The 26,723-nt window shown below is 46.3% G+C and overlaps 1 protein-coding gene across 3 annotated transcripts in view; it reads right to left on the minus strand.

Annotated features, from left to right (window-relative positions):
* Positions 1-342: 342 nt before the first annotated feature.
* Positions 343-26,723, minus strand: part of LOC119406883 (A disintegrin and metalloproteinase with thrombospondin motifs 16) — a 237,870-nt gene continuing 211,489 nt past the window's right edge. For all 3 annotated transcript variants that reach the window (XM_037673654.2, XM_049420014.1, XM_037673653.2), the window contains exons 4-9: positions 22,178-22,285; positions 19,561-20,470; positions 16,941-17,185; positions 15,252-15,356; positions 9,731-10,043; positions 343-4,301 (exon numbers count right to left, since the gene is read on the minus strand). In XM_037673654.2, the coding sequence (XP_037529582.1) occupies positions 4,162-4,301; positions 9,731-10,043; positions 15,252-15,356; positions 16,941-17,185; positions 19,561-20,470; positions 22,178-22,285 (1,821 nt within the window). In that variant the 3' untranslated portion in view covers positions 343-4,161. The remainder of the gene's footprint in view (positions 4,302-9,730; positions 10,044-15,251; positions 15,357-16,940; positions 17,186-19,560; positions 20,471-22,177; positions 22,286-26,723) is intronic.

The raw sequence follows: 26,723 nt of genomic DNA on the forward strand, positions 1-26,723 counted from the left end.
TATCTCAACCACGCGCGTCTTCCTGGGTGGCCTCCGAGATCCGCTTTGGCAGCGCGACGAAACACAGTTAACCCAGGGAATTACCAGGCACCCAAGTCAAGGATTATGGTGGACTCCAACATTTAGGGAGCAGGGGGTGCCATTCTGGACATCGTCAAATTCAGCCATATTGTCGGGTTCCACCGTTGATCAACTCCGATTCGCCCAGAGGGCAGTTACAAACTCTCTGATTGGCTTAAAGTACCGCCAGTACGAAATTTGACAAGATGGCGGAATCTTACCGCGTCCAGAATAGAACCCAGGATTCTTTATTTGACCACAAGACACACTGATGTAAACAGAAAAAAACAAGTTTATTAATCTTTTTCGTCTTTTTTTCTCTTTTTTTTTTCTCGCGTTTTGGTAATGGTTTATAAATACTCTTCCGTGAGAGGGAACAGAAGCTTAACAGACAGAAAACAGACCGCTAGAGGGCCGCCCGCGATGGACGCGTGATCACCACGCTTCCTCGCGGCTGCCCTGAAGCACCACGGACCGCGAAGTTCGTCCCAGGGATTTTTACATGCATATCGCGGGACGCACTCCGCCACCTTGTGCTCGTACGTGTGCGGTGACGTCACGAAGACGTCGCACTGCACTGCGCTTTGGCTCAGGTTTCTCGGTAGACGCCTCATTGTAAATGAGGCGGCGCAAGCGGGCTGTACCAATCACCCCCATGGAGAGCAGTTCCCGTGTATCGTTCCACGTCGCGTCTACTCTGAATCCTCGTACGATAAGCATAGGCGTGCGCACAGGGGGGGGGGGGGGGGGCTCTTATCATCTAAAGGGGGGCGCCAGTTCTGCCTCATAACTTTACTCAGTGGGACCTTTCACGTCATTTTTTAATGCGCAGGGTTATGGCTACGCATGTTTTTTTGACAATAATGGCGGCCAAGGACCGCTGATGATGCATTCAAAGAACTGTTCACGTCCCATCTCTACCCCGGAAAGCCGGGGACCAATGACAGGCCTTTGTGAGAAACACGTCATCGTTTCATTTTCATTTTTCCACCCATTGCGGGGCCCCCTAATGGAGGACCCTACGCACGCCTAAGACGATAAGTACAGTCTCCTTGATTACATTGGAAATATTATTTGCACTGAGCGCAGATAAACTTATTAGTGTGCTTGCAGTTTCACATTCCCTTCTGGCTAAACGGCAATATGCAACACTGGAATGTTAAGAGGGGCTTGACTAAAGACGACGCTTCGGCGTGCACCAGGCCTGACTCTCGCGCTCCTTTTCTGAAAGCAGTAATGCGCTTACTCGTGGCGTCCAAGTATAAAACATACACCGCTTTGTACGAAGAAAAGAGCTGGTGTACGTGCTTTGCCGACTTGTACTTGTCGGCTGGTTGCCTCGAGCGCTTACAGTACCGATATGGACCGCGGGTGCTATTACGGACACTGTCGAATGCCGCCATATTGTCGAATTTTGCAATGGCGGCATTTTAAGCCAATCAGAGAGGCCGTAGCAGCTCTCAGGGCCAATAGGGTTGACCAGTGGCGGAATTTGATAACATGGAGGAATATGACAATGTCTAGAATAGCAGCCCGGTACGATTCCGCGTGATGGTATTGCGGGGAATGCCGACATTTCGGTGGATGCCAATATATCACAATGACGTTCACGAAACAAACAGCAACATTTCCTAAGAAGTGACCTACAGTCAAGTGAGAACCGTCATGTTTCTGAGCAACAAAGTGCGCTTAAAATGTCGCCGGCCCTTACCGCCCGTTCGGCGTCTACCGAGAATCCTTACGGAACAAAGCCACTTAGATAACAGAAGAAGAAAAATTACCTACGTATTTAGCTGGCTCGCAACATCACTTTTGTCCCGGACCAGACACAATAAACTAAAACGAATGAACACGTCAGTCTAGATAAAAAAAAAAGAAAGTGGAGGCCATAGAAGTGGTTCACTTTGTCCGACAGATGTTGACAAGATGCCTTCCTGTTATCTATGTGGCGATGTAATAAAGAGGTCGCTTCGAATATCCGGTCTGGCTGCTTGGCTGCACAGAAGGGTATGTATAATATCACTGAACGCACATCGTCCCGTCTCGTTGTCGCAGTTCGTAGATCACCACTGTTGGTCGTAAGTGACGCTGGCACGCGCATGCGCCAACGGCGAGTCACGCGAGCTCTTCGGGAGTCGTTCCCATCGCTTTGGCGAAGCAGAATACATGCACCGACGAAATGTGACGCGTCACTCCGTTCTTCGAATGCGGAGCGCCATCTGTCGCCGCTTCTTTGCTCGCCGGTGTACAGACGCGATTTCTGTACTCACTGTTCGCGGAGAAAAGTGAACACGTGGGCACGGATTCAGCGGTTTCCCTGTGAAAACTGTAAGTGAATCACTACGACTTCAATATTGCGTTGGGTCATGGCGCAGTGGTTTGAGTCGTTCTGAGAGCGATACACCTTTTTTTTTTGTAGCTTTACGCTGCTTTCGCGTTCAAACGACAGCAGCATTCGACGTTAACGCTACGCGAAACGAAGTCGAAGAGCTGCACAACTTGGCATGGCCAATGCCGCATTTCAACGCCCATCATCACTTCAATAATGAAGCGCCGTCACGATGCGCGGCTAGCAGGCACGGCTGGGTCTGTTACATAAGTGTTTCCTTTCTTTCTTTTTTTCTTTGTTCACAGTGAACATAACTTTTTCACTGGACAAATAGTAAGTATGGAATGTTGTATGGAGCGTGCATAGAAAGACATTTCTTTACTGTAGGGTACCCGTCTTGCTTATTGGTGCTACCTAAGAGCATGCCGTTATGTAAAACTCTATTGTGCACACTGAGCAACTTTTAAGTACTTTTTTTTCGTGCTAGGGACTGATTCAAGTCTATAGTGTGTGGTATGCATTGAAACGTACTAATCCTTTCAATGTGGTCCCCTCAAAATTTCCTTAATTGGGCGTCTCTCAATTACGGAAAGATAAGTGGTGAGAGGAGCTGAAGCCTTTAACAGCGAACCTTTTTCTTCATGCAATGAAAATAGAAGTAAGAGGTCAGCGATGTCTAGTGGAATGAAACTAGGAATTTTCTGTTGCAGTTATTTCCCGACGCTGTCGCCCCGTTACGGCATTTCGAAGTTTGCCTCAGCGTTCAGAGACACCGTGTGCGAAAGATCAGCAACTGATATGCCGAACGCTTGCAGATGAAGTGCCAACACTCGTGAAATGACGGCTGTGCGACAGCCAAGAGCACACAATAACAAGATAACAAGAATATACTCGTGCCTTCCTGTGTTTCCGTATAACTCCGTAAGATGGCTCGTAAAGCAAGACATTCCTGGCTATAGCCGAAAGGACGAGCTCGTATGATCGCCACGCTTTTTTTTTTTTCCTACTTGAAAGACAAAACTCGACAGAACTTCAAGCCTTGTCCTTTATGGAATCAGCTCACCTGCGGACTACGAAAAGCACCTGTACACCTATTTAGCGAAGAACACGTACCTGCTTCACCTGTCCGGCTGTCGTGAAGTCGCGTATGTACCTAAGCAATATGTCCGGGCGTCAGACATGTTCACAGCAAGCAAGGCCAAAACTCTGTCGTCCCGCGCTATTGGCACACGATTCCGCGGTTATGTGTGTGTTCGCTGTAATCGAATATCTTCGCTTGCCCCGCCGCCTTGTGGGCTGTGAACATTTCTAAGCGCCGACACCGTCAACGCTTCTGCGCTATAACACCGTCCTTCGCGACATATGTCAACGTGCATTCACCGGCTCCGACGCGCGTACCGATTACCTTGAAGCACTTTCTCTTGCGGGACGCGTCAGAAGTACACCGTTGAAAGTCCTTGCCGGGTGCGTACAACTCTTGCGCGGACTTGTCCGACACGAGGTCGTTCGAGCAGTTCAACAACGTCCGTAAAACAAGTATAAAAAACAAAAACAACGAGGAGGACTCCATCGGAGCCTCAGAACACTGCCAGCTCCTGACTGTGGGCCTTCCGTGCAATGGTCTGCGCACGTAACGGATCTCGGAGGACGTCCTCTCCACTGGCAACAGGCAGGGCCGTCTTCTCTGCCTCCTGTGCGCGTCGTCTCCTGCTTCTTTTTGGTGGCTGAGGTACGTTCGCCTTGGGTAGTGCGTCACATCACAGGCTGTCTTTTTAGGAGCAGTAAAGGCTCTGCGAGTAACAGCAGTGCCTCTGGATGTAGCCGTGGTTGCAGTAGCGGTTGCCGAATTGCTCCAGGAACTGGGCGCACGTCATGCGGCCGGCGATCAGCTCGGTGCTGTCTCCGACGCAACCTGCGCCAATCCACATTTCGATAAAGACAGTCAGTTCATTTATCACTATTTACACCCCAGTGCAGGGTAGCAAATTCGATGCTAATATGAGGCTAACATCCCGGCCTTTTCATCTCTCTCTTAACTTCCCTCCCTCTCTTAAAATATGCCTGTCGTTCCTTGCTTCTCTCTCTCTATTACTTGTTCATTGCTGTGTAGCTGACGAATTCTTCAAAATTCCGACCGTCTTGGTTAGCGGTATTTTGACGTACTTAAACGAAAGCGTGGTCGCTCTCCTCAACGAAGCATTGAAATGGTGACCTAGCGAACTTATTGTTTATGAGACCAGCGCGTGCAACGCAACTCTGTCTAACCAGATCATGGTTTGAAAGCCGTGAAAACTTTAAATTGTTGTAGCTTGCGCTCCAGGACTGTGTCACAACGCATTACAGTCGTTCCTTCGCCTCAATTTTTTGCTCTTTTCGCTTGTAAAGTGGCGCAGCGCAAGATAGTATATGGAGTATCTTATACTTACATTAACTGCATCATTATTATTGATATTGCCATAAACATTGTAGTACGCACAAACCAAACCTATGGAATTGAGAAGTGTCGCATATAACTACGTGAACATATCCTCTCGCATAAATAAGTACAGCTGTATCTACAACACTGGGAAATATGATTCTAAGATAGTCCTGTGTGCGGGCCTTATTGTTCTATTCGTGGTCGACTTATGGTCACATCCACAAGTTATGCCTAATTGTTCTCTTAGTGGAAGAACAAGCGAGTTCTGCCTAAACCAGCACGTAATTGCCACCAGTGCGCCGCCGACTTGACGCACTGCTGCGACGATAATCTAGCCGTATTGTGATTTAAGCAAAAAAAATTCACAATATGTTCGTGCGGCTACGACGACGTCATCTGTTGCTCGACTGCTCCAAGCGCGTGGCAGCGACTCGTACAGGAACTCCGCTCGCTGGACTCAGAGCGAGCGTTCCTATTGGCCAAAGTACTAGGCTCATGGCCATTACGGATAAATCGCAAAGCAATGAAAGGGATTCAACGTTTTTAGGGGCGAAGCACGTTAGGGTCTCGGCGTGTCGGCGTGCATCGTCGTCTGATATCGTGACGGTCCATTTGCTTGAGCGCAAGAGAGGGCGCCACCGCTTCAGCGCTCGCCGTGTGACGAGAGAGCGAACGGCACGCGTTGACTATGGAAGTGCTCTTTCTGCGATCAACGATAAACTACCAGTTCACAAGGAACGAGAACGCGCCCTCGCCTGCGACAGACAACGGCGACGCAGGCACCGTCTGCTAGCGAGTTTCTTGATGGAAAAAACCGACTGCTTCCGCTGCGCAACCGTTCACCGGCCACCCCGTATATATAGGCACTGGATCTTGACCTGCAATGTAGTGCCGCTGGGAGATTTCTCTTGTGCGTAGTTGAACAATAAAGATTCACAGCATGCACGTAAACCAAAAACGGGCTGTGGGTCTCTGTGTCTAATCTCTCTTCTGTCTCTCATTGCCCATTACCAGTGATTTTGCTGTGGGAAACACCGGCGCATAATGCATGCTTCGCCCCTCCACAGGTTTAACGTTAGTGGAGCTGAAACACCCTTCCCTACATGCTTCGCCCCTCCCCTATTTTTTTTTTTTTTTTGAAGACACTAATATTTGTGATAGCTATTGAGCGACCTACAATGAAATTGTGTGTCGCGATTGTATGTGTGCTTTGTCAAAACGAGAACTTTTGAACTTACCAAATCCAGGACTGTACATAAGTATATGCATTATTTTTGTTTCTTCACTTTTTAACCTGACAACAAAGTGGAAAGGCGTGGCCGTCGCCAGGAAATGGTGACAATTAACTCCTTCATTTATTTTTATTTCTATAAAAGAAAAAGGCTCTGCGGAGATTCTACAGAAGCTGGGCGTACGTTTTCCAACTCGGCGTTGCTACAATTTTGTGCAACTGGACAGACCAGAGAAGGATCATAAGGATGTGTTTCAAACCACAGATGAAGCTAGATCTTTAATCACAGTGCAGAAGAGGCTGAAGCTCGTAAGTATTATTAGGGTATCACTATATACAGCAGGGCGATTTTGATGTTTTACGCTTTTCATGTGTTAGTTTTGTGCAAATTTTACTCAACTGCATCATCTCCAATAGCAAAAAACCGTGCTTAGAACTCTGAACTTTGTTCTTTTGTTGCTGTTTTCTTTATTTTTAGGATGTGGTCACTGTTTGGGCACTAAAAGTATTGCACCTTACTACCTTCGGTCAAATTTTGCATGGACATATAAAAGTAACCAGCGAATGCTCGGGCTATGTTGCAAAAGTCAACAATTTTTTTTTTCATAGGACATTGAGGCTTAAAAATAAGCGATAACTTTCAACTGGTTGTTTTTAAGTAGCAATATAATTATTATATCTCATATTTTCTTAGGACGATGCCCTAACCTTGTACGAGAGAGCATATTTTTCTCATTTTCAAGCACCACTGTGAAATAACCAGATTTGATATTCAAAAACTAAGAAAGATATGCGAAAATAGGTGAACTTATTTTATAAACTTCATTGAGCTGAAATCCTAGAAGTGCTACCTTATGTACTCATAAGAGTTGTATCTATAGTGTGTTCTACCGTAACTCAACAAATATCTAGTATCGGCATACAATAAATTTTGCTTTGAAATACCTACACACATTTCTATTTGAAAATATAGAGTAACAGTTTTATTCTTTCTATTATGTTTTAAACACATCGCAAGGACTTGTAATCTTTTGTTTTAAGCATTTTTTAAAGGTTTGTTACATTCTTGTTTGTTTTAGCTGAAATATAATTTCACAGAGCACTAGTATTAATTTGTTAGTTAAACGTATAATGCTTAGATACAGTGTCGTGGCTGTCTTTTTTTCTTTTTTGCTTTCGGCGGCTTTATTGTTTGTATCTTGATACATATATAAACTTGTTTGTAATCTTGCCATCTGCTTTGTAACGTTTCCCCATGCCGGTGGCGCCCCTGTTAGTAGCAGCTTTTAGCCGCTAAACCACTTGAGACAGATTTATAATTTTTAAGGAGAAATAAAGTGAATTGTATCGAATTTGTCAAGCAGTTTCTGAAATCAAAGCGGGCGGATAGCTACGGTCTTTAAGCAAAATGCAAAGGGGGCGAGTTCTGATGGCGCATATGTTCTACAATTAAAGCATGTCAGCTTCTACCACGTGGACAAAAATATATCTGCAAATCAATAATCACTTATTGTGAACATCGTAAATAGCAGCACTCGGAGAAAAAGGCAACGGTATGATTTATAAATTCAAATTCTATTACGAATCAAATATAAAAGTTATTCCTGATGATCTCAACAAAAAACGCGCAATTTGAAAATAATATATTTAGAGAAAAGGGCAGCAGCCGAATTATCGTGTAAGCTTTTCGAAGAACAATTCCATGCAAATATTATGTAGGAGATCAACAAGAAACTTGGCGATCAGCGCAGATTCACTGCAATCAAGATACTTTCTTGTGGAAAATAAACGCATTTTTAATTTTGTAAGATAATTTTTCACGTGTGTGATCTCTAATAATATATTAAATTCAGGTTCTAGCAGAACTTAATACAGGTACACGTGTGACCTAGACAATCTTCTGTAGATTGTTGACTCTTACGGATTCTTTTCTGCTGGAAAGATAAGCGAAAATTCAACTTATGAAACGTGTGGGCGTGCGGGGCATCAGAAACTCGCACATGCACTTTACTCGATGCAGTAATCACATGCACGGCATTAGCCATGCGCAAATACTAAAACAGGCTGAGATGTCCTTCTTAAAAGATAGACGGACAGGAAATATAAATGAAGTGCCGCATTCTCATTCACTGCAGCATTCCTTGTCGTTTTTCCAAAACTTGGGAGAGCTGTGCTGCGAGGCTTAGGAAGGGCAGCTGTCATTCATTGATCATCACCGATATTAAGAGAGAAAAATATACCCTGTTACATATGTCCGCGGTGTCTATCTGGCCTGTTTATAATATGCGGCCTATTCATGATACCATTACTAAGTGACCAAACACTTTGAAACAGCTGTTTTTCGTCGCTAGTCGGTGCCTTTCACAAGCGGGTCGCTTCCCAGCATTATCGGTAAGGCTGCAGTGAAGCCACCTTGCTGGTGAGACAGGTGAATAATCCCCCTAAGTGCTCGTCTTAGAGCACTTCTTTGTCTTGAATCATTCATAAGTTTTGAAAGCTGCCCGTTAATTGGTGAGGCTATTTGCATGCTCAAACGTTTGATCAAAAGAAGAGGTAGAACCTGACTTGTGCATGAAACTGTAGACACATTGCTCTCCATTCGTTGTTTCTTGTAGATTTCTTATATTTTTCTCGGCCTCGATGTTATTACCCCTCCATACACTAACAATTTCCGATTTTCCAGATGATCGCGGGATCTTGCAGATGTCTTGGAAAATTTACATCTGCTCAGCTGTCGTTCTTTATTATTATTATTATTTTTTTGGTGTGGGGACCTTACGTCTCTAAACTTTAAATTATCTTTTAGCTGTTCGTTTTCTGGCCGCACGGGAAGCTCAGTGTTACGCTGTTGTCGTGCTTTTGTTGTGCTCTTGTGTGGGAGGATGGGAACTGGGGTAAGGGCATGTGGGATGGGTTAGGGGCCTTGGTAAGCATGTGCTTGTGCAGGAGAGAGTGGTATCGTCGATTCCCTTCCGCTTAGGTTAATAGGCATCGCGTATGTCTTGTTTATCCTTATGGTTGCCTTCTCGCGCTGTTTTTCGAGTAAACTAGTAGAAAGTAATGCATTGCGTGCATTGGTAGCCAACCGAATTTTGAAGGTAGTCGCGTGTTGCTGCTGCCGCTATCTTGCGTCGCAATGAATTGAAACTTTTACTACCTCAAATAAATATTAATTACGGTCGTCAAAGTTTGGAATTCAGAGGAAGTATGATTTTGTAGAGCCTTACTACTAATCAAAAGATATCCCTGTCTGTCCACGCTTTCCTGGCGAAACTAAAGAATTCACTCCTCATAAATTCATTCATTTCATAATAATTTGGAGCCAATATATTTATACATCTGTTCGCTGATTACCAGCGTATACCTATGTATTGCATAATGAACTCATTTTGTATTAACTTCACGAAGTTATGCATCATTTATGATTAGATTGCCAGATAGCAGTGACCACTTGATATCATAGCATATTGCGTATTTATATGCGTGTGTACTTGTATGTTTATTAATTATTTGGATGTATCCTCGTTCCACGTTGTTGCCGCTTAGAGTTTTTTATGTACTAATGTCGTCAGGGACCCTGTAACAATTTCGTTGATTCCCTAAAAGTGTAAGATGCAGCGTGCCTCACAAAAGACTGTAATAAACCTCAAAACTTCCCTCCTCTGTGACAGCGACTCGTTCAGTTGCGCACCTTTGTCGTTGGCCACCAGTGCGCGTGGTTTTCTCGTGGTGCGTGGGTGGTGGGCGGGCCTGAGGTGCTGCGGATGCCGGGATCGGCTCACAGACGGGTGGTGCGACGGGGGCGGGGGCGGCGGCGGCGCCGGCATCAGGTGCGGCCGCGGACCGTCCACCACCTCGGCCGAGAAGTCTGCCCGTCGGCGTGCCACGTCGGCGCCTCCTCCTCGTCCGCCCACCGAGCGGCCGCTGGCGAACGACGGCGTCACGTGCGTGTAGTCCGGGATGATGTTTTCGATCTCGGCAATGCAGCGGCCATTCTTGCACGTCTGCATTGACCACGGTGGATGTTAAGCGACAGATGAACCTTTTAGTCAGTCGTGCACACAATGGTCGATACGACTTCTATTTCCGTTTCCGGTGCGTGGGAGTCCCTCCCCCACCCTCACCCGGACACCCCCTTAAAAAAAACGTGATAGTTGAGCTTAGAATGACAGAAAGATGCACTAGTTCGTAGGGATTCATGGTAAAATAGTGTTTCGTGCAGACACAGATAGAGTAGAAAAAAACAAGTGCCACAAGCGCATGCGCTGTTTATGTTTTCCATTTCCTTTCCCTCCTGCCCCATCTACATGCCTAACTTTTTCTAGGACGTTAATGAACGGTTCACTTGAACAAGCCATGTGCTCACTAAAGCTTCGTTCGACTTCAGATGTCAATGTACTGGTTTACACGAGCAGTTTTCTTAAGATGCTAACGTATTTGACGGGATGTACGACGTGCCGCGTTTCGTCAGTAAATGCAAAAAAAAAAAAAATCAAAACAATTTCTCTTGGCCAGTGCTTGCAGCCAATAATTAATTTATGCATATGGATCGAGCTGGCATATTCATTCGTTTTGTGTAAAGCCCCGACCTGAATGAGTGCGCGGTATATCTAGTTTTAATTTTTAATTACGGAGGCTATACGCACACAGCGCCGTCCTATATACCTCGTGTCGTGGTACATTAGACGACGAACGTAACAGGATAGGAAAGGGACATGCGAGATGGCACAATGGCGCTTCCGTCCGCTTGTTGTTGTGCCCTGCTGGGTACATGAGACTCCACGATGAATATGTATCTGCCAGCCCCAAAAGTAATTTTTGCGTCATACTACCTCCTTGACTTTCTTTCAGTGTTTTGGAACGTTTAGATCCAGCAATTATTATTATTATTATTATTATTATTATTATTATTATTATTATTATTATTATTATTATTATTATTATTATTATTGTTGTTGTTGTTGTTGTTGTTGTTGTTGTTGTTGTTGTTGTTGTTGTTGTTGTTACGTCTTTCTTTCACTGAAGCTTTTAGCGTCTTGGAGCAAATCACTTACCTTTGACATATTTTTCAATTCAATAAAATGTGTGATTGATATGGAGTTATTTTTGCTTTATCAAAAGGTCACAGCTGGCTATCTGGAGGGATTCCATGACACGTAAGAAAAATGAATGGTTATCGGGATGATTAAACCATTAGCATCCTCAGGTGTCACTTTGTGGTCTCATGAAACTCGGTGAGGAAAACGAGACATAAAGCGATACTGAGAACATCCTTGCCTCCCTTAAATTGCATATTTTTACGACTCTCTCCCTCTGTGTGTGTGTTGTTTCTTTTATGTTAAGCTCTCTTTAATTATGATCTTTCTTACCTCTCTGTCTCCTCTTAACCCTTGCCCAGTGCAGGGTAGCAAACTGGATATTTGTTAACCTCCCCGCCTTTTGGTGAACCTTTATCTTCATATAGCTTTACTTTTAGCTATGACGAGCCCTGTACTCTGCCTTGTAATTGTGACACTTGTGATAGTCATTTGGTGTACTGGCTTTTTTGTGTCGCATACGAGACTAACATCGACTACAGTACTTTCTAGAGCAGGGGTCTCAAACTCACCTCAGCCAGCGGGCCGCAGTCACGCAATTTAGTCCCGCAAGGGCCGGGACAGGGAAGAACGTAGGAGCGGGGAAGGGGGGGGGGGTTGCACAGATTGTCAGCAAACGTTACCATTTGAAAGAAAACCTTTCCCATATCTCATTTACGGGTCATTTCTGAAGCAGATTTGGCGCCAGGATTAATAATTTAATATCTGGGGTTTAACGTCCCAAAACCACGATATGATTATGAGAGACGCCGTAGTGGAGGGCTCCAGAAATTTCGACCACCTGGGGTTGTTTAACGTGCACCTAAATTTAAGTACACGGGCCTCAAACATTTTCGCCTCCATCGAAAATGCTGCCGCCGCGGCCGGGATTCGATCCCGCGATCTTCGGGTCAGCAGTCGAGCGCCATAACCACTAGACCACCGTGGCGGGGCTTGGCGCCAGGATTACAACATGTCGATACCTATGGCCAAAATGACTAAAATTGGACGTCGATTCTGAAATATAGAATTGTGCTTTCCTGAGCTCGTTGGCGAAGGGTTCCAGCCAACTACTTGGACGAGGACAGAAGGGATGTGTCGTCTCCCCTTCTCGTCCAAGTAGTTGGCTGGAACCCCTCGCTATCTGAAATATAGCTTTTGTTTCACGGCAATTTTTTAACACATGGTGACCACATGGGGTGCCGTATGAAAACAATGCTTTAGACCAGTCATGCATGTGTTGTAGCTCACGAACATACTTATTAGTAAATAAAAAAGTGTGGTATGAAGACAGTCATGTGCGGGTCGCGGGCCGCCTGTTTGAGACCCCTGTTCTAGAGGGACGTAATTGAGGCACTACGCTGTCGTTTTATGGCGTCAGCAATCTCATTTTCCTGAACGTTGCCCCTGCACGTTTAACTCCGTTCAATGCCTTCTCAGTCCTGTAAAACATTTAACGAAAGTATCAAAACGAGCGCGGATAATGTAGGATGACCACTACCCGCAAATGCGAAAATTGTAGCACCATGTTGAGGGACGAATAATAACAAAAAATTACAATTCTGAACACAAACCAAGATTAATGTTACGCATTTTACTTTCTTTAAAAAGTGTGCCTTAATATTTCCATAAAACATTTCTATGTTCGAGAAACTTCAAGGCAACAAGCGCTCTTTTCTGACAGCTCGCTGTTGGCCATGGACTAAGTATTTTCTTTGCAGTGTAAATATTTGTCCTTTGCCTGTTTTCCTGTGCATGTCAAGCCATACAGAACATCTGACTTTGTGCTGTACGTGTGAACGTAGTTTACCTACCTGAACTCGTGCTTGACTACTTGTGACTCACGTCTATTTGCACACCTTGTGTTCTACAGTGTGACATATTTTGGACCCTTATTATTTACTTTTTTAAGTATCATATATTGCGTTGGCTAAGCGTGAAGGAGTAGCCGGTGCCGCCATAAAGGCACCAATTTCTCCTATTCATCATTTCATTAAAAAAAAATTAACGAAATTATTGCATACAGCCCTATTAGCTCTTGCTGTAATTTTACTCGATACCCCTTTTTCTTCCACGTGCCGAGCAACGGTTTTTAATGAGCATTATTGCACACGTTCTCCGGCGCTTTCTTCCGGGTGATAAACTCTGCAGCTGTCGGTCCGCTTTCTTTTGTTCTTTCCATTTCGATGCGCTGCCGTCGTATAGATATGGTATCCAAGGTCGCCAATTTTTCGCAAGCCACCGTTAAGTGCCAGATGACGGGAAGCGGAAGACGCCCGGAAGTTCCTTCTCGACACGTGCAACTTAATCGGCTTCGTGTAGGGGACTGACTACTTCTGTAGGTAGCGGTAGTGGTGCGGCAGTAGGCGGGCATGGTAGGCAGTTCCACCTGCGGCATCTCATGCGTTTATAGCTGGGGCGTGTCACCAGGCGCTTATTGCTTATTGTGAAATATACATTAAGTACGATTCGCTATCATAGTTGCCTTCGATATTCTCAGCTCGGTTGCGATCGCAATAAGCGTGGCATCTGGGATCATGCCAGGCATAATTCATGCATGTTATAACAAATGTCAGAACTGCTGGGTATAGTAAAGAGCTCGTCATAGCTAAATGTAAAAGATATCCAACAACCCAGCGTCTTCAACAGACTATAAGCACTCGCATAACTCTCTTTCTTAGCATCCCTTCGAGGAAGATCAAATATTGCCGTTAGTATTCTGGGAATGATCATTAAGAAATAGCTTCCGTATCTTTCGTTTTATCGTGCTTCTCACTGATTCACTGCCCGATATCGCAATTCGGCAAATTCGGCAATACAACATATATGCAGTAGCATCCGAAATGGGAGTTTCCTACCCATCTGAAAACACTGTATGCGCGTTCATGTCTGCAATGGTGCGGGTGGTGCACGTGGTGTTATCATGGGGATGGTGTTATCAGACAAAAAAAAAATAACTACAATATCTTCAACTCCAATCTAAGTCGAATAACATTCACGTTCACCGTTCTCGACTGCAGTCGGCAGAGGCGGAATTCAACTGTGCCTTTCTTTATGTGACAACAGTTCCTCAATTACACTCATCGGTGATCGATAACCGAAATCGTGGTATGGTTTATCTCTTCATGACCAAAAGCATAGTTCTGAGCTTGAGAGTCGTGTTAACTGCCAAAGGTATTCTGTGTTTTGCCCGTATAATTCCTTCCGCTCTGAACGAGTGCAAGGTTTTGCAAATCAGCTCTGCGGGATCCCGCAAGGTGGTGGGAGAGACTACCACCTCTTTGTGGTTTAAAGCTAGAAATGGGTGGTTGTAAGTGATTCCTTTCAGAGCCATTCCGCCACCTTGCGGCATTCCGCAGGAGTGATTTGCAACATTCCGTGCCCATGTGCTTCGAATTGTCGTTTAATTCCCGCTGCCAATTGATAGCATCCTGGTTAGATCAGCTGGTAGAGCGACAGCCCCGGATAAGCGTTGGTCCTGGGTTCGATTCCTGGACCAGGACGATTTTTGCGTCAAAGCTTTCTTTCTAAAAAAATTTTTGTGCGTTTCCTTGTAGCTTTGTGCTACAAACGGGTGGTTGTGAATTTTTACTTTTATACGGTAGAGTTTCGTAGCCGCCAGACAATATCATGTACTATTCAAAAACAAGCTTGCCTATGATATTAAGCTTCAGTTCAGTTTATTACCTTAAAAACCTCACATTCTTTACAGATTCTGGCTGTATGAATTTACCTTGCGTGGCCTTCAACGATTTATTTCAAAATGCAAGAAATTGCAGTGCGAGAATTTGTACCAGAGTTTACGCTGGATTAAGTGTCAGCAATCACAGGTCACAGAGTTGCTGACACCGTTCGTCCTACCTTACGACAGTAGATCAGTGCTTCTAACACCGCTCATTACCGCGCGCATTAAACCTACCTTACATGTTAGCCACCTATTAGTGCACTTTTGTTTTTTTTTTTCAAGTGTCGCGCTCAGGCCGTTTCATTCGCACTGCGCGGCAGATGTTCTGTCCAGCGCTGCTTAGCAGCCTGCCGACATGTGCTCAGCATTGTCGACAGAGCTTGGTTTCAGTTATAATTGGTCACAACACTGTCTTGCCAGCGTGGTCCCGCTTGGCTGCTCGCGGCACTTACTTGACCGTCTCCGCAGGGTGATCCCTCGGCGGCCGGTCGATAGGAGACGCAGTAGCCCGACGAGCTATCGTAGCAGAACAGCTGGGCGCACACACGGGAGTCCTTCTGCAAGTTGACGAGCAGCAGACGAGAAGGCTTTAGAATTACACTCTTGAATGAAACATACAAAAACCCAGACAGCGGCAAGCTTTAAAAAAGCAAGGCGTCAGTATGCTTATTGAAAAAAAAAAAAAGCCTCCTGGACGAAAATCGACACACATCTGTGCTTCTCAACCTGTCGTAGCCACAAAAAATTCTGAGTAATAATAATATCTGGGGTTTTACGTTCCAAAACCAGGACATGATTATGAGGCATGTTGTAGTGAAGGGCTCCAGAAATTTCGACCACATGGAGTCCTTTACGTGCACTGAAAATGCGCAGCACACGGGCTTCTACTCTACCATTTTCGCTCCCATATAAAATGCGACTGAGGCGGCCGGGATCAAGAATCTTAAGTGAACAGTGGTCGTTGACACTCGTTGCCGAAGAAGGCCGTTCAATTTCCTGAGGTTGATGCAGCGTAAACACACAAGATGCCCCATCGCAGAAAAGACACGACAAACACAAGCGCGGTGTGTGTATCGTGTCTTTCCTTCGGTGGGCGTCTTGTGTGTTTGCGCTGTAACTTTAAGCTCAGGATTATGCACCAGCTAGGCCCAACTGAAGTCTTATTGAAGACTGTGAAAGCGCCATTGCGCTTCTTGCGATCCACCGACCGAGCCCTCTAAACAGCTCTAATTAGAACGCCCGTCCTATGTGTTTTTTACCTTCTTCCCTGTATGCGTCGTTTTAACGCGATAGCCTTAAAGAGCTCGTTTCGCGGAAATTCCGATGTCGGCGTCGGTGACAGCTTCGTTGGTTGTAAGCGAAAAATCATCATCTTGTCCGTGACCGAAAAATCAAGAAAGATGCAAATAAGAGAGATAATAAAAATGTACGGGTTCGAGTGAGAATTCAACTCAGGACGTCTGCGGGGCAAGCAGGTGCTCTACCACAGAGCCACGCTATTTCTTGAAACTGCTTCGAAAAAAAAAAAAACACTATATGAATGTCATGTAGTGGAAGGAGTCTCATTAATGCATGTAATATTGCGTGAATTACGCAACGATTTGCATGTGAATTGCGCAACGAGTGGGTCTTTTAAAAGCCCACCCTTTACAAAGCACTCAGACACATTTGATCATCATCATCAGCAAAAGCATCAACAAAGTGAACAGCTACATAGGTTCGCGTGTCGCCTTACGGCCGCGTATAGTGGGCCCTTCGCTGATTCGCAAAAGGAATAATTATGGCGTAGTGGGCACTCAACAACTGTACGTGCAGTAGGCATTCCAGGATACCTTGAAACGGCCAATGTTACGTGCCCAGTCGTTCGTTTCTTTATACGGCACGGTTGAGGCATGCACACCGAGAACCGAAGCCAGGCTGGCATTTGAGAAGGCGGTGCACACGGCGCCCGATTAAGCTATCGCGTTCTACTCTTGAAGGCGAACGTCAAGCGTCCTCCAAGTTTTCTATTTCTCTCTCTCTGCGCCCTCTTTCCAACCCCTAGTTGCTCACCCCATTGCGGGGTAGCAAACCGGATGCTAATGTCTGAATAACCTCTCTGCCTTCTTCTTCATCCTAAACCTAAAGAAGAGTGCACGTACGAAGCAAGCGGTGGTTCCTCGGTCTCTTCGGCACTGGTCGTCGAGGCTAAGCATGGAACCAGGCAGCATGCGTGCCAGCAGCTGGTTCTCATGCGGGTAGTTGTAGAGGCAGCTGGCCGTCTCGCCCAACAGGAAGTGGCGGAACTGCTGCACGCTACACGATGACCAGCGGAAACCTCGTTCCGTGTGCCGCAGGTCGCTCATGATGAAGCCGTCTTCCCAGGGACACCGCTGGGCGCCGGGACCTGAACGCAGGAACTAAGTCATTACCGTCGTCGAGAAGATTTATTTGCGTAGCAAATCACACCGCAAGAGTGTTCTTGCATGTGTGGAACACAGGATACAGAACGGCTATAGGATATGTGCTTGTCCTATGGTTTTCTTCGTTTTGTTTCGCGTTATTTCGCGCTCATTTTAATAGTCATGTTCTAGACTCGCTGCGACGGCTACGAGTGGCGCCGGCTAACACTGCCAAGATTACAAGCACAGAAGTAAAGGGAAGTGAGAACGACCACTTGCCGTAGCTCAGTTGGTAGAGCATCGGAAGCGTTATTCGACGGTTGTTGTAGGTCCGGTCCCTACAGACGGCAAGTGGATTTTCGTCCACTTTAATTAATTTCCAATTACGTCATAATTACTTCCATTATGCCTTCCTTGGCTCCATTGTCTGTTAGCTTCTTTAGGTTGCGTCTAGCAAAGTAAAGAGCCCCATTTCCCTTCTTTGGGCCTCTCCTGAAGCTTATCAAGCGCTTATCTTATGCGCCAAACAAGTCTAGTGCCTGAAAACTCCGTCAATTCTCTGATTCTGAAAACAGTACGTCTCTCTCTCTCTCTCCCTTGCAGACCTGTGTTTCCTTTTCGTGGGCGATCGATCGTCAGATGTCTGGCTTAAGTCTCATGGGGCCTGCACAAACCGTTTTTCTTTTTTCCCACTTCGTCTACAGGATGTCATACTGTATTGTAGGTGCTCTTAATGTGGCACCTACAATATTCATTTCCATCGTTTTTTATTGTGTGTTCTTTTTTTTTTCATGCTTATTTGCTGTACAAGCTAATTATGAATTGTGTCTAGAAAAATTTATCTATGAGAAACCTCTTACTGAACGATATTATCAGTTCTGATGTTAGCAGATATGTGCCGCCCGATCTTAATAAACTTCTTGTCTCGAGCACGTGAGGGGCAAGGAGGAGAGAAGGAAAAGAAAGAAGAACAGTAATTGTGCGTAGACCCGCGGATGAATGTTCCCTAGCGTAAAAGTTTCGAGCGCTCGTTCGCTCCGGTTGTCTTCAAAAAGCCTTAGAATTGAAAGAAATATAAAGCTGACGTTACTGTGCGTAAGGGGTTATCATGTGCACTCTACTTTCCCGCAAAGAGGTTTCCTTCATGCATTGTTCTTACGAGTAGTGTGAAGATGGCAGCAAAAGCGTTGAAAGCTTCGCGTTTCCATATGCCGCCTGAAGGTCGAGCTAGGTAAGCTATCTTGAGTACTACAGGTGTGTATTGAACAACACATCTCAAGTGTCGATATGTTTTGGTGCGGTGCCGATGAGGGGTACCTTCATTACGCGAGTGAACACGAATGACAAAAAAAAAACGCACTGTCAAAAATTCTCCAGGAATTTTTGCAACGTAGTCGATTCGAAGTGATGAAAAATTAAGCAGCACTCCTTCATACGCTTCCTTTAAGACAATTGAAGACGGCAGGAAGCGCCTCCTTGTGATCAGTATTTATGCCAAAACAAAACTTGACCCTTTTCGGAAAGAAACTATTGCGCTACTACCCTTATTCCTAACAGGAAATTCCGGTCAATTCTGATGCTCACCACAAATGCGGAAGCGGTTGGCCCCAACACAAAGTTCAGTTCGAACGAAAAGCTTTGTAAATTGAGCCTCTGGTCAACCGAAAACCAACGAGAAGAAAATCGCAGAACGGGTACAGGATGAAAACCATATTTGAAACATGGCCAGATGGCGGCAATATAATTATGATGACAACGATGACACGACGCTGATTACGATAACAAATTGAGGTATGCCACAGCGGTTCACACATTGCGGACGTCCGAGAAGGAAGAAGCATCAATTTTATTTTCTCGAGACTTCTTTACGATACATAATATTCAGAAATGGGGTCATTTTCTTTACGAACGGCTCCGAACGTTGGCTGAAGTAATCGTGCATCGAAGCTCTCTGTGTATACACATTAATAAATACACGCGGGGAAGCTCCGGTGGGGTGCCCATTTCTCGATACATTTGACAGTTAGCTACCATTGGATCTCCTTTGAAATCAAGCGTTTCTTTTAATCTTACTGGTCCTTTCGAGTCGTTGTTAGGTTGTTCGAATTGTGAAAAGCCATTTCCGACGTTTATGTGCTTATGCCGCTTTTATATAAACTCCCGAAATAGGTCTCTGTTTTGTTTCTCAAGAAGGGATGAGAGCTGCATTAAAGCGATATAACATGACTAATTGGCGCAGACACCTAGACATATGAGAGTAGTTCGGCAGCATATTGATACGATGCAGAATGCAGAACGTGGCCGCCTGCTCTGCAACACTGCAAACTTGATTCGTTGTAAGTAATTTACAGACATACATAGACAAGCTTATGGACGTTACCTCCGAGGTATCCAGGCGCCGGAGATCCGTCGTGGACGCACCCCAGCAAGTGTCCGACCTCGTGAGCAGCCACGATGATGCCCGAGAAACCGCCGCTGTCTTCGATGATGGCCACGCTGTTGACCTTCTCCAGTCGCTTGTTGACCACGCAGGCGCCACCGACGTAGGCGAACCCGGCCGTACCACGGTTACAGCGGCCGCCTTCCAGGTGCCGGCGGCACATGTCCAGCTTGGTAACCACTACCGCTAGGTCGTAGGTGGGCAGTCGGTCCTCGCGGTACAGGTACTTCCCCATGTCGGTCAGCGCTCCGGCTACGTCGATGGCGTCCTCGTTGGGCGCCCGAAGCCGATTCCGCTCCAGGTAGGGCGTCGCGTCGCGGTCCTTGGCCACGATCATTCCCGCCAGGCTGATTTTGACCCGCGGACTGGAGAGCAGCCGGTAGCGCAAGTCTACGCCGTTCCAGAAGCTGACCAGGTAGCGCTTGATATCCGTGTGACTGCGGCCATGTAGGAGGTACGTGTCGTAATCGACGATCAACAGTATCTCCGGCCACACGGTGTCCGGGTCGGAGGCCCGCCGTCGCCGAGACTTGTGGCCGAGCTTCTGGAGCGGAGGTGGTGCCGTTGTTGACGTTCTGTTCCTCACGATCCTATACCTAAAGAAGGCGTCGTCCAGGTGCGCGTAGTCACTGAGTGGGTCGCCCTTGGCGTCACCTCCGGTGCCAAAGGTCGAGGATGACTCGCTGCTGCCGGGTCGTTTGAAGACCACGTGCCTGGGCGAGGCGTCGTCCTCGTCCAAGAATCCCTCGTCATCTGCGTTGCCCCTGGCGTCGTAGTAAGTTTCGTCGGCGCTCACGTTCAGCCGCGTTGGAAGAGGAGAGATGGCGAGGTCTTCTCCGAGCGTCCCCTCCTGGAAGGGTGATCGTTTAGAGGGTCGCGAAGACAAAGACATGCCTCCCAAATACTGGTTGTCCAGCCATACAGTGCTCACAAGCGCATTAGTGAATATTCGTGCACTTGATTTATGCAAGTTTTATAGCGACAGAGTTGCCCTTAGTAATCGGGAAACATATGTCACTGCATTGCGGTTAAGAAAGAATTAGGATATTTGAGATTTGCACACCGAAGCAAAACATTTAGCAAGCTATTACATATATTAGAACGTTCATTAACGTGTTTTGTTTGTTTTCCGCTCCGTTCTCAAGAAAGGCTGCCGAGAATTATTGAATATCACTTTTGCGTTGTTTTACATCGGAAGAATTGCTGTATTGCTAATTTCTTCTGCCGTAACAACTACAGGAGCTCTGCCTTGTGTTCAGCTTTAATCGGTTTACTATATAGAGCCACAGATGATCGCTCACATAAATTAGTCACGTGTTCAGCCTTGAAAGGACTTGTTTAGAGCAGTATGATGCATATTGTTGATTAGTTGTCTGTATAGAGACTCACTTAAATAAGAACTAAGCATTAGTATTGTTTTCACGCAGTTCGAGTGAAGCTTTATGTTTGCTATTTTCGTTCATTTTTGTTAGCATATTGGTTACCATAAAGTATACTACGTGTTTTTTTTTTTCTTGGTACGTCACGTCTTCAAGTACGGTGCTGTAAACCTTACAGATCAGAGTGCAGCAACAGAGTGTACGCAATGAAAGCCTGAAACATCTGGCACAAGATTGTTTGGGGCACGGAAGCAAGCTCCAAGTCCAGAACTCTGAAATGTTCAGAGAAAGAGGTCTTAGGGAAAGGGTTAGAAGGTACGGGCGTTAATGTTTCGGTATGTATACATTACCGTCTCACGTAAGTGCTTGTTCTGTTTTGTTTTGCTCATGTTCACATCCGCCTAAGGAAAGGCTTGGTCGTTTTGCCGATTCTTGTATATCTGTTGAGCTTGTTTTGCCTTAACTTTACAAAGCTAAAGACAGCTGTCTCTAAAGCATTGAAAACCGGTTAAGCGAACCACGCAGGCGCAGCAATGAACGTCAGTAACCGCTGAAGCGCCATTTCTTTGGGTTGTAATGTACCGGAAGAGAAGTGTGCCTACTCACCACAACGTCGGCGAGGCCGGCTACGACGACGCCTCGTCGCAATGTTCTGCTCACCCGCCTTCTCAATATTTACTATGACCACCAACTCAAATGTGGGTGCTAAACTGTGATTTCTCACGGAGTGGCATACAAAAACCCAAGTTCGCGTTCCACAGATCACTATAAAAGCTCGTCAGTAATGTTTCTTATTCACGATCGAGGTTCATGTTATGACTAATAGTCTGTAATGATCTGATGCGCGCGTTAGAACTCGGTAAGCCTGTCGCGTGATCTCAGACAAAAGGAGAAAAAATGGCGGATGGGAATGCAGGACAGCCACAAAAGAAGCGCTTGGAGGAAATCCCGAACACTGGTACGAGAGGCATCAGGAACTGCATGCAAGGACCTGTAAGTGGCCAGAGCAAGGGGACAAACTTAGTTGTGGGTAGATGTGCACACATAGACCATTCTCTGCGGTGGCTGACGTATGCCACCGCGTGCTGCGCGCAGAAGCAAGGTTGAAAGGTGGGGTGGTGGTTTTCCGCTACAGGCAGAGTGTCATGCGCGGCCCGTGCGACAGCTGTACGTCTCACCATGCGAAGGTGTCCCAGCTTGTCTTGACTGAGGACGAGGGCGGCCATGTTGGTGTGGTCCTGGTAAGCGCCTGCTCTGGACCAGAGGTCATCGGGCACCTCCTCATCCTGCAGAACGCGTGGAAGCACTTCACAATCAGGAGACAAAAAACTCATAGCGAGGTATTGTGCGGTGAATTTTACATCCGCTGTTATCTTTCTTTTTCTGTTTTATTAAAGGCGGCAAAAATAAGAAGCTTCACCATTACTATAGGTAGGCTGTACCGCAAGCATTGGTATGAACAGCAGCAGCAGCAACAACAACAACAACAACAAAATATTATAATGTAAAGCACTCTCAAAAGTCCAATGGCAAACCACTATATCAAGTCTGCAAATCGCGATAAAAACCGTAACTTGTGGGAATTCAGGCGTCCGCGTCAGTGGCTCGACGCCATCTTCCCTTGACGAATTCCCGTGTCTCTCTCCTTTCGACCGGACGGGTGGCAGCTGGTCATCAATCGCTGTCACTTTGCTGCCACCGTGCCACCCTTTTTTCTAACATCTCTCTTCTATCATCTTTTATCCCCCTTACCCCTTCCCCCAGCACAGGGTAGCCAGCCGGTCTAAGAACTGGCTAACCTCCCTGTCTTTCCGCTTGTTTCTTCCTTGCTGCCACCCCGCCCTCAAATGTTAAACACGATGCCCCATTGGCCCAGTTTTGGCGGGATTCGGACCTGGCTCGCGCTCGCCTAGACGCGGGGGCGCGCGCCGAGGTTCGGAGAGAGAGACCACTTGGGGACCTCGAAGGGTGCGTACGCGTTTTGGCCGCTCCGAGCGGCGGCGATCCTTTGTTCTTTGTTCTTCGCCGCCTGCCGGCGGTTACGTCGTTTTGTCGGGGCTCCGGCCTCAGCGGGCGCGCGCTACCCTCCGCGGTCCCGAAGTCCCGAGGCAGCGCCTCGCGATCGTGCACCGTATGTTCCTTTTAAGTGTTTCTTCTGTTTCTTCTGCTCTGGGGTGCGAGATCGCGGGAGCGCTGGCCGAAGGGTAGGTCGGCTCTCCAAACCTGGTTCTTTGTTTGCTTGTTTTATAGGTGTGCCATTCGCGGCCACATTTGGTAACTTGAATTAGCTAATTGGTGTCCTGTGCAATTATGTTACGTACGATTGGCTGTGTCGAATTTTTGATCTCTTTGTAATCCCAGTAATAAATCACTAATTTAGAGAGTGACGCCTAGGGTCTCCCTCGCTGCGCGCGACGGCTCGCCGTCCCTTCGCGGTGACGGGCCGAGTTCTCGCGCGCAGCAGTGCGAACGGTACACGGACGCGGGACGAACGAGGACGCGGCAGCCTGCATGAAGCTCCCAGCGCTCGAACCCGCGGTGGTGCTTGACGACGACACCACAAACTAGAACGCAAGAGTAATATAAGCGTGCGGATATTGACGAAATTATAAGTGGACATTAACTACCGTTCACGAAGCATTTATTAGATTACTCTCCGCAAAGAAAGCTCCTGAAGCCTTGAGAGCCAATATCTTTACGCCCGAAAACGGTACAAGCGATCTGCGCAAGAACTTAGGCAGTGCCTATCTGAAGTGCACTGATAAGAATTTCCCGTAGCTCGTACCGTTGCGGGCACTTAACTTAATTTGGATGGCATATTTCTGTATGCGATGCAACAAGTGTCAGGCTTGTAGGCTATTCGAGGTGTAAGCAGCATAGAAGTGCGTCTACTGTGTTGCCTATGTTGAAGTTTCTGAACTGTTAAGACGGTTTTGCACTATGCGTTGACCGGCTAGTTCGTGCTTATCCATAGTTGCTTTCAGCGCATCAAATGTGCTAATAGATTGCTGTGTCTTTCCTGGCTATATAAGTTCGCCAACGAGGGAACTGCTCCTCTGAAGATCCCGAATAATGCACTTAACGTAGTGCAAATAATGAAGTTTTTATAACTGCACTTCTCTGTGCAAATGTAGAAACAATAATAAAAATATGAAATGAGGGTCTGGATATGGACATGGGAACTTGCGGAATGAAATTGCCTCTTTTTCTTTCAAGAATGCAACTTTTCCTTTCCCTCTTGAAGATGTACCACTTGCACATTATGATCAGTGAAGTTCTTGCGACCGCACCGTGATTTCATTTTTGGGGTATCTATTGCTTGCATCGAAATATGGAGCTTATGTTGCGAATGATGCTGATATTTTACTCGCAAGGGGAGTTTGTGAAAGAGTGTGTGCGAACACAGTTCGTGCCGCTCAAACTTAGCCGTCAGCTGAAATTCGCGACAATCTCCCCCCCCCCCCCTCCTTTTTTTTTATTCCACAAACGCTGAGCGTCCTCAATGTCACGTGCATTATGACGTCATTGCGGGGCACCGCTGCCTGTTTTACCCCGTCAATCCTCGCCCTTCTTACAGCACCGGCCCCGCTGTTAACATCATTCGCGAACGTTTCTGTTCGGTTGAACGGCTTCCACCATCTGGGTCGCATTAATATCACAATCGACAATCGGCCATTAACAACGCCCAGTCATAAACACGTATAGGATCGACGACTGGCGCCGGCCACCGTCTACATGGCGTTGTTCTCCAAGGGGAGTTGACCATCTATCTGCCATGTCTACTGTCGACATATTTCATAACTGCATTTTATTGTTCATTCGCTTTTTCTTTGTCCCGATGATTATTTGTAGTTCAATTTGCTTGCACTATAATAGCGCCCGGAGATCGTCTTTGTCTTCGCCGCTCTAATCAGGGCACAAAGCCCATCAAGAGACCAATTCGTTCCTCCCGTTTTGCCTGCGGCGTCAACCCTGATCTCATATGTTCGATTAATGTTTCTACGGCCCATTCATTTGCCTTCCTTCGGTAGCTGCAGGAAGTGAAACATTCAGGGCGGCATATCGACCGCTGCGAAGATATAAGGGCCTCTCTTTCGTCTTGAACTTGAATAAGTGCGTCAGGTCGCGTTGACTTATGGGACGTCCTCGTTAGGTTATAAATAGGCTAGGTTTGGTTATGTCGGCTGGTGGTGTGAAGTTTACCTATAGACAACCTTTTGCTGCTACTATCTCCGCAACAGCGTTGATGAGCGCTACGTTGCGGCCAGTATCGAGATACCCATACCGGCTATAGCCACGCGTGACACTGCTGCTCTGTCATTAACTTTACTCCGCTATTCTTGCAAAGCAACGTCTGCTTCCGAATGCAAGTATACTATAGTCGGTTACAACTTCCAAGAATAAGTGTGAGCTCAGTTGTGGCTATTCATCTGTGCGAGAGAGTCGTGCTAAGTGCTTTCCATTGTAACCGTAAATACTTTTGCTGTGCGTATGTAAATACTACGAATATTAATAATTAAAAGTTCATCGTCCCTAAGTATTACGTTTCCCCGAAGCGGTATTGTCGGAATCGTTGCTGGAATTTTCCAGGAAGTTCGCGTTTTCGACCGAAAACCAGCCTCACGAGCATGTGTCTGTATAAGAAGATAGTTACCTGACATATGCGAGAGGTGCGTGACGTCACGGGAATGAGCGAATGCAATTGGATGGGGCACCTATGCAAACTTTCTCTGGGTGGTACAACGACGGCTTTGGGCGGAGCTTACACTTATTCTTAGGTTGTAACCGACTATAGAAAGTGGGCGCATTGAACTTCCTATTACTAAAATAAGTAGTTCATAGCCTTGGTCATGGCCTCCGAGATTAGCTAGGCAACGGCGCATTGCCGGAGCTAATCACGGAGGTCACGCCTTGACTATGAAAAATCACAAGACGTTCATAAGCGAACAACGTGGACGATAACGTTTTGCTCCACTTCAATATATTTAATCAATTATCCACTATTTCGGACCTCAATCTTTGCTTTAGTTAACTTTGTTTCAGACGTTATTTTCAAAATTATGGCATATCTTCAAGAGGCGTATTTTATTAACAATTGGTAGGGGCTTATCATGACTGGGAGTCATCACAACATTGATGGAGCGCTCACTAACGCTTTTGTATTCCACGAGGTACTGTTGTGCATACCGCGACCGCAACATTTCGTGCAGGGAATGACGTGTGCGTATAACCACGTTCCGAAGTACCAAAATCCGGTAAATATGCGCAGGTTCAGAACAAGGAACCCTATTAACTATGTTTTCTGGGGGAATTTCTGCTGGTGGATAAGGAATACAAGTGGAGCTGGCGCGTTTTTTTTTTTCTCTTTTAGACCTACTTTTTAACAGTGTTAACTCGCACATCGACGGGTCCTGGGGAGCAGTGGGCTTCTATATCCACTATGATAAAAGCGGGCATCTGTTGTTCTACTGCAACTGCTTATAGTTATTATCCGCGAACTTATGCACAAGGCAGAATCTATTTCCCATACTGTAGTATGGTGATTTTATTATGCATGTTGCGCACGCACCTTGTTACAGGTTTTTACAATTATCGCACTTCTTGTGAGAGAGTGTCGAGCTCCAGCATCTGTCGCGCACTGCGTGTATAACTTCATTCTCAGTCGTGCCCGTCCGAAGTAGCACGCCATAGGCGTATACCACCAGGAAAAATTCTACGGTACTG

This window comes from Rhipicephalus sanguineus, chromosome 10, assembly GCF_013339695.2.
Source record: "Rhipicephalus sanguineus isolate Rsan-2018 chromosome 10, BIME_Rsan_1.4, whole genome shotgun sequence".
Taxonomy (NCBI): Eukaryota; Metazoa; Arthropoda; class Arachnida; order Ixodida; family Ixodidae; genus Rhipicephalus; species Rhipicephalus sanguineus.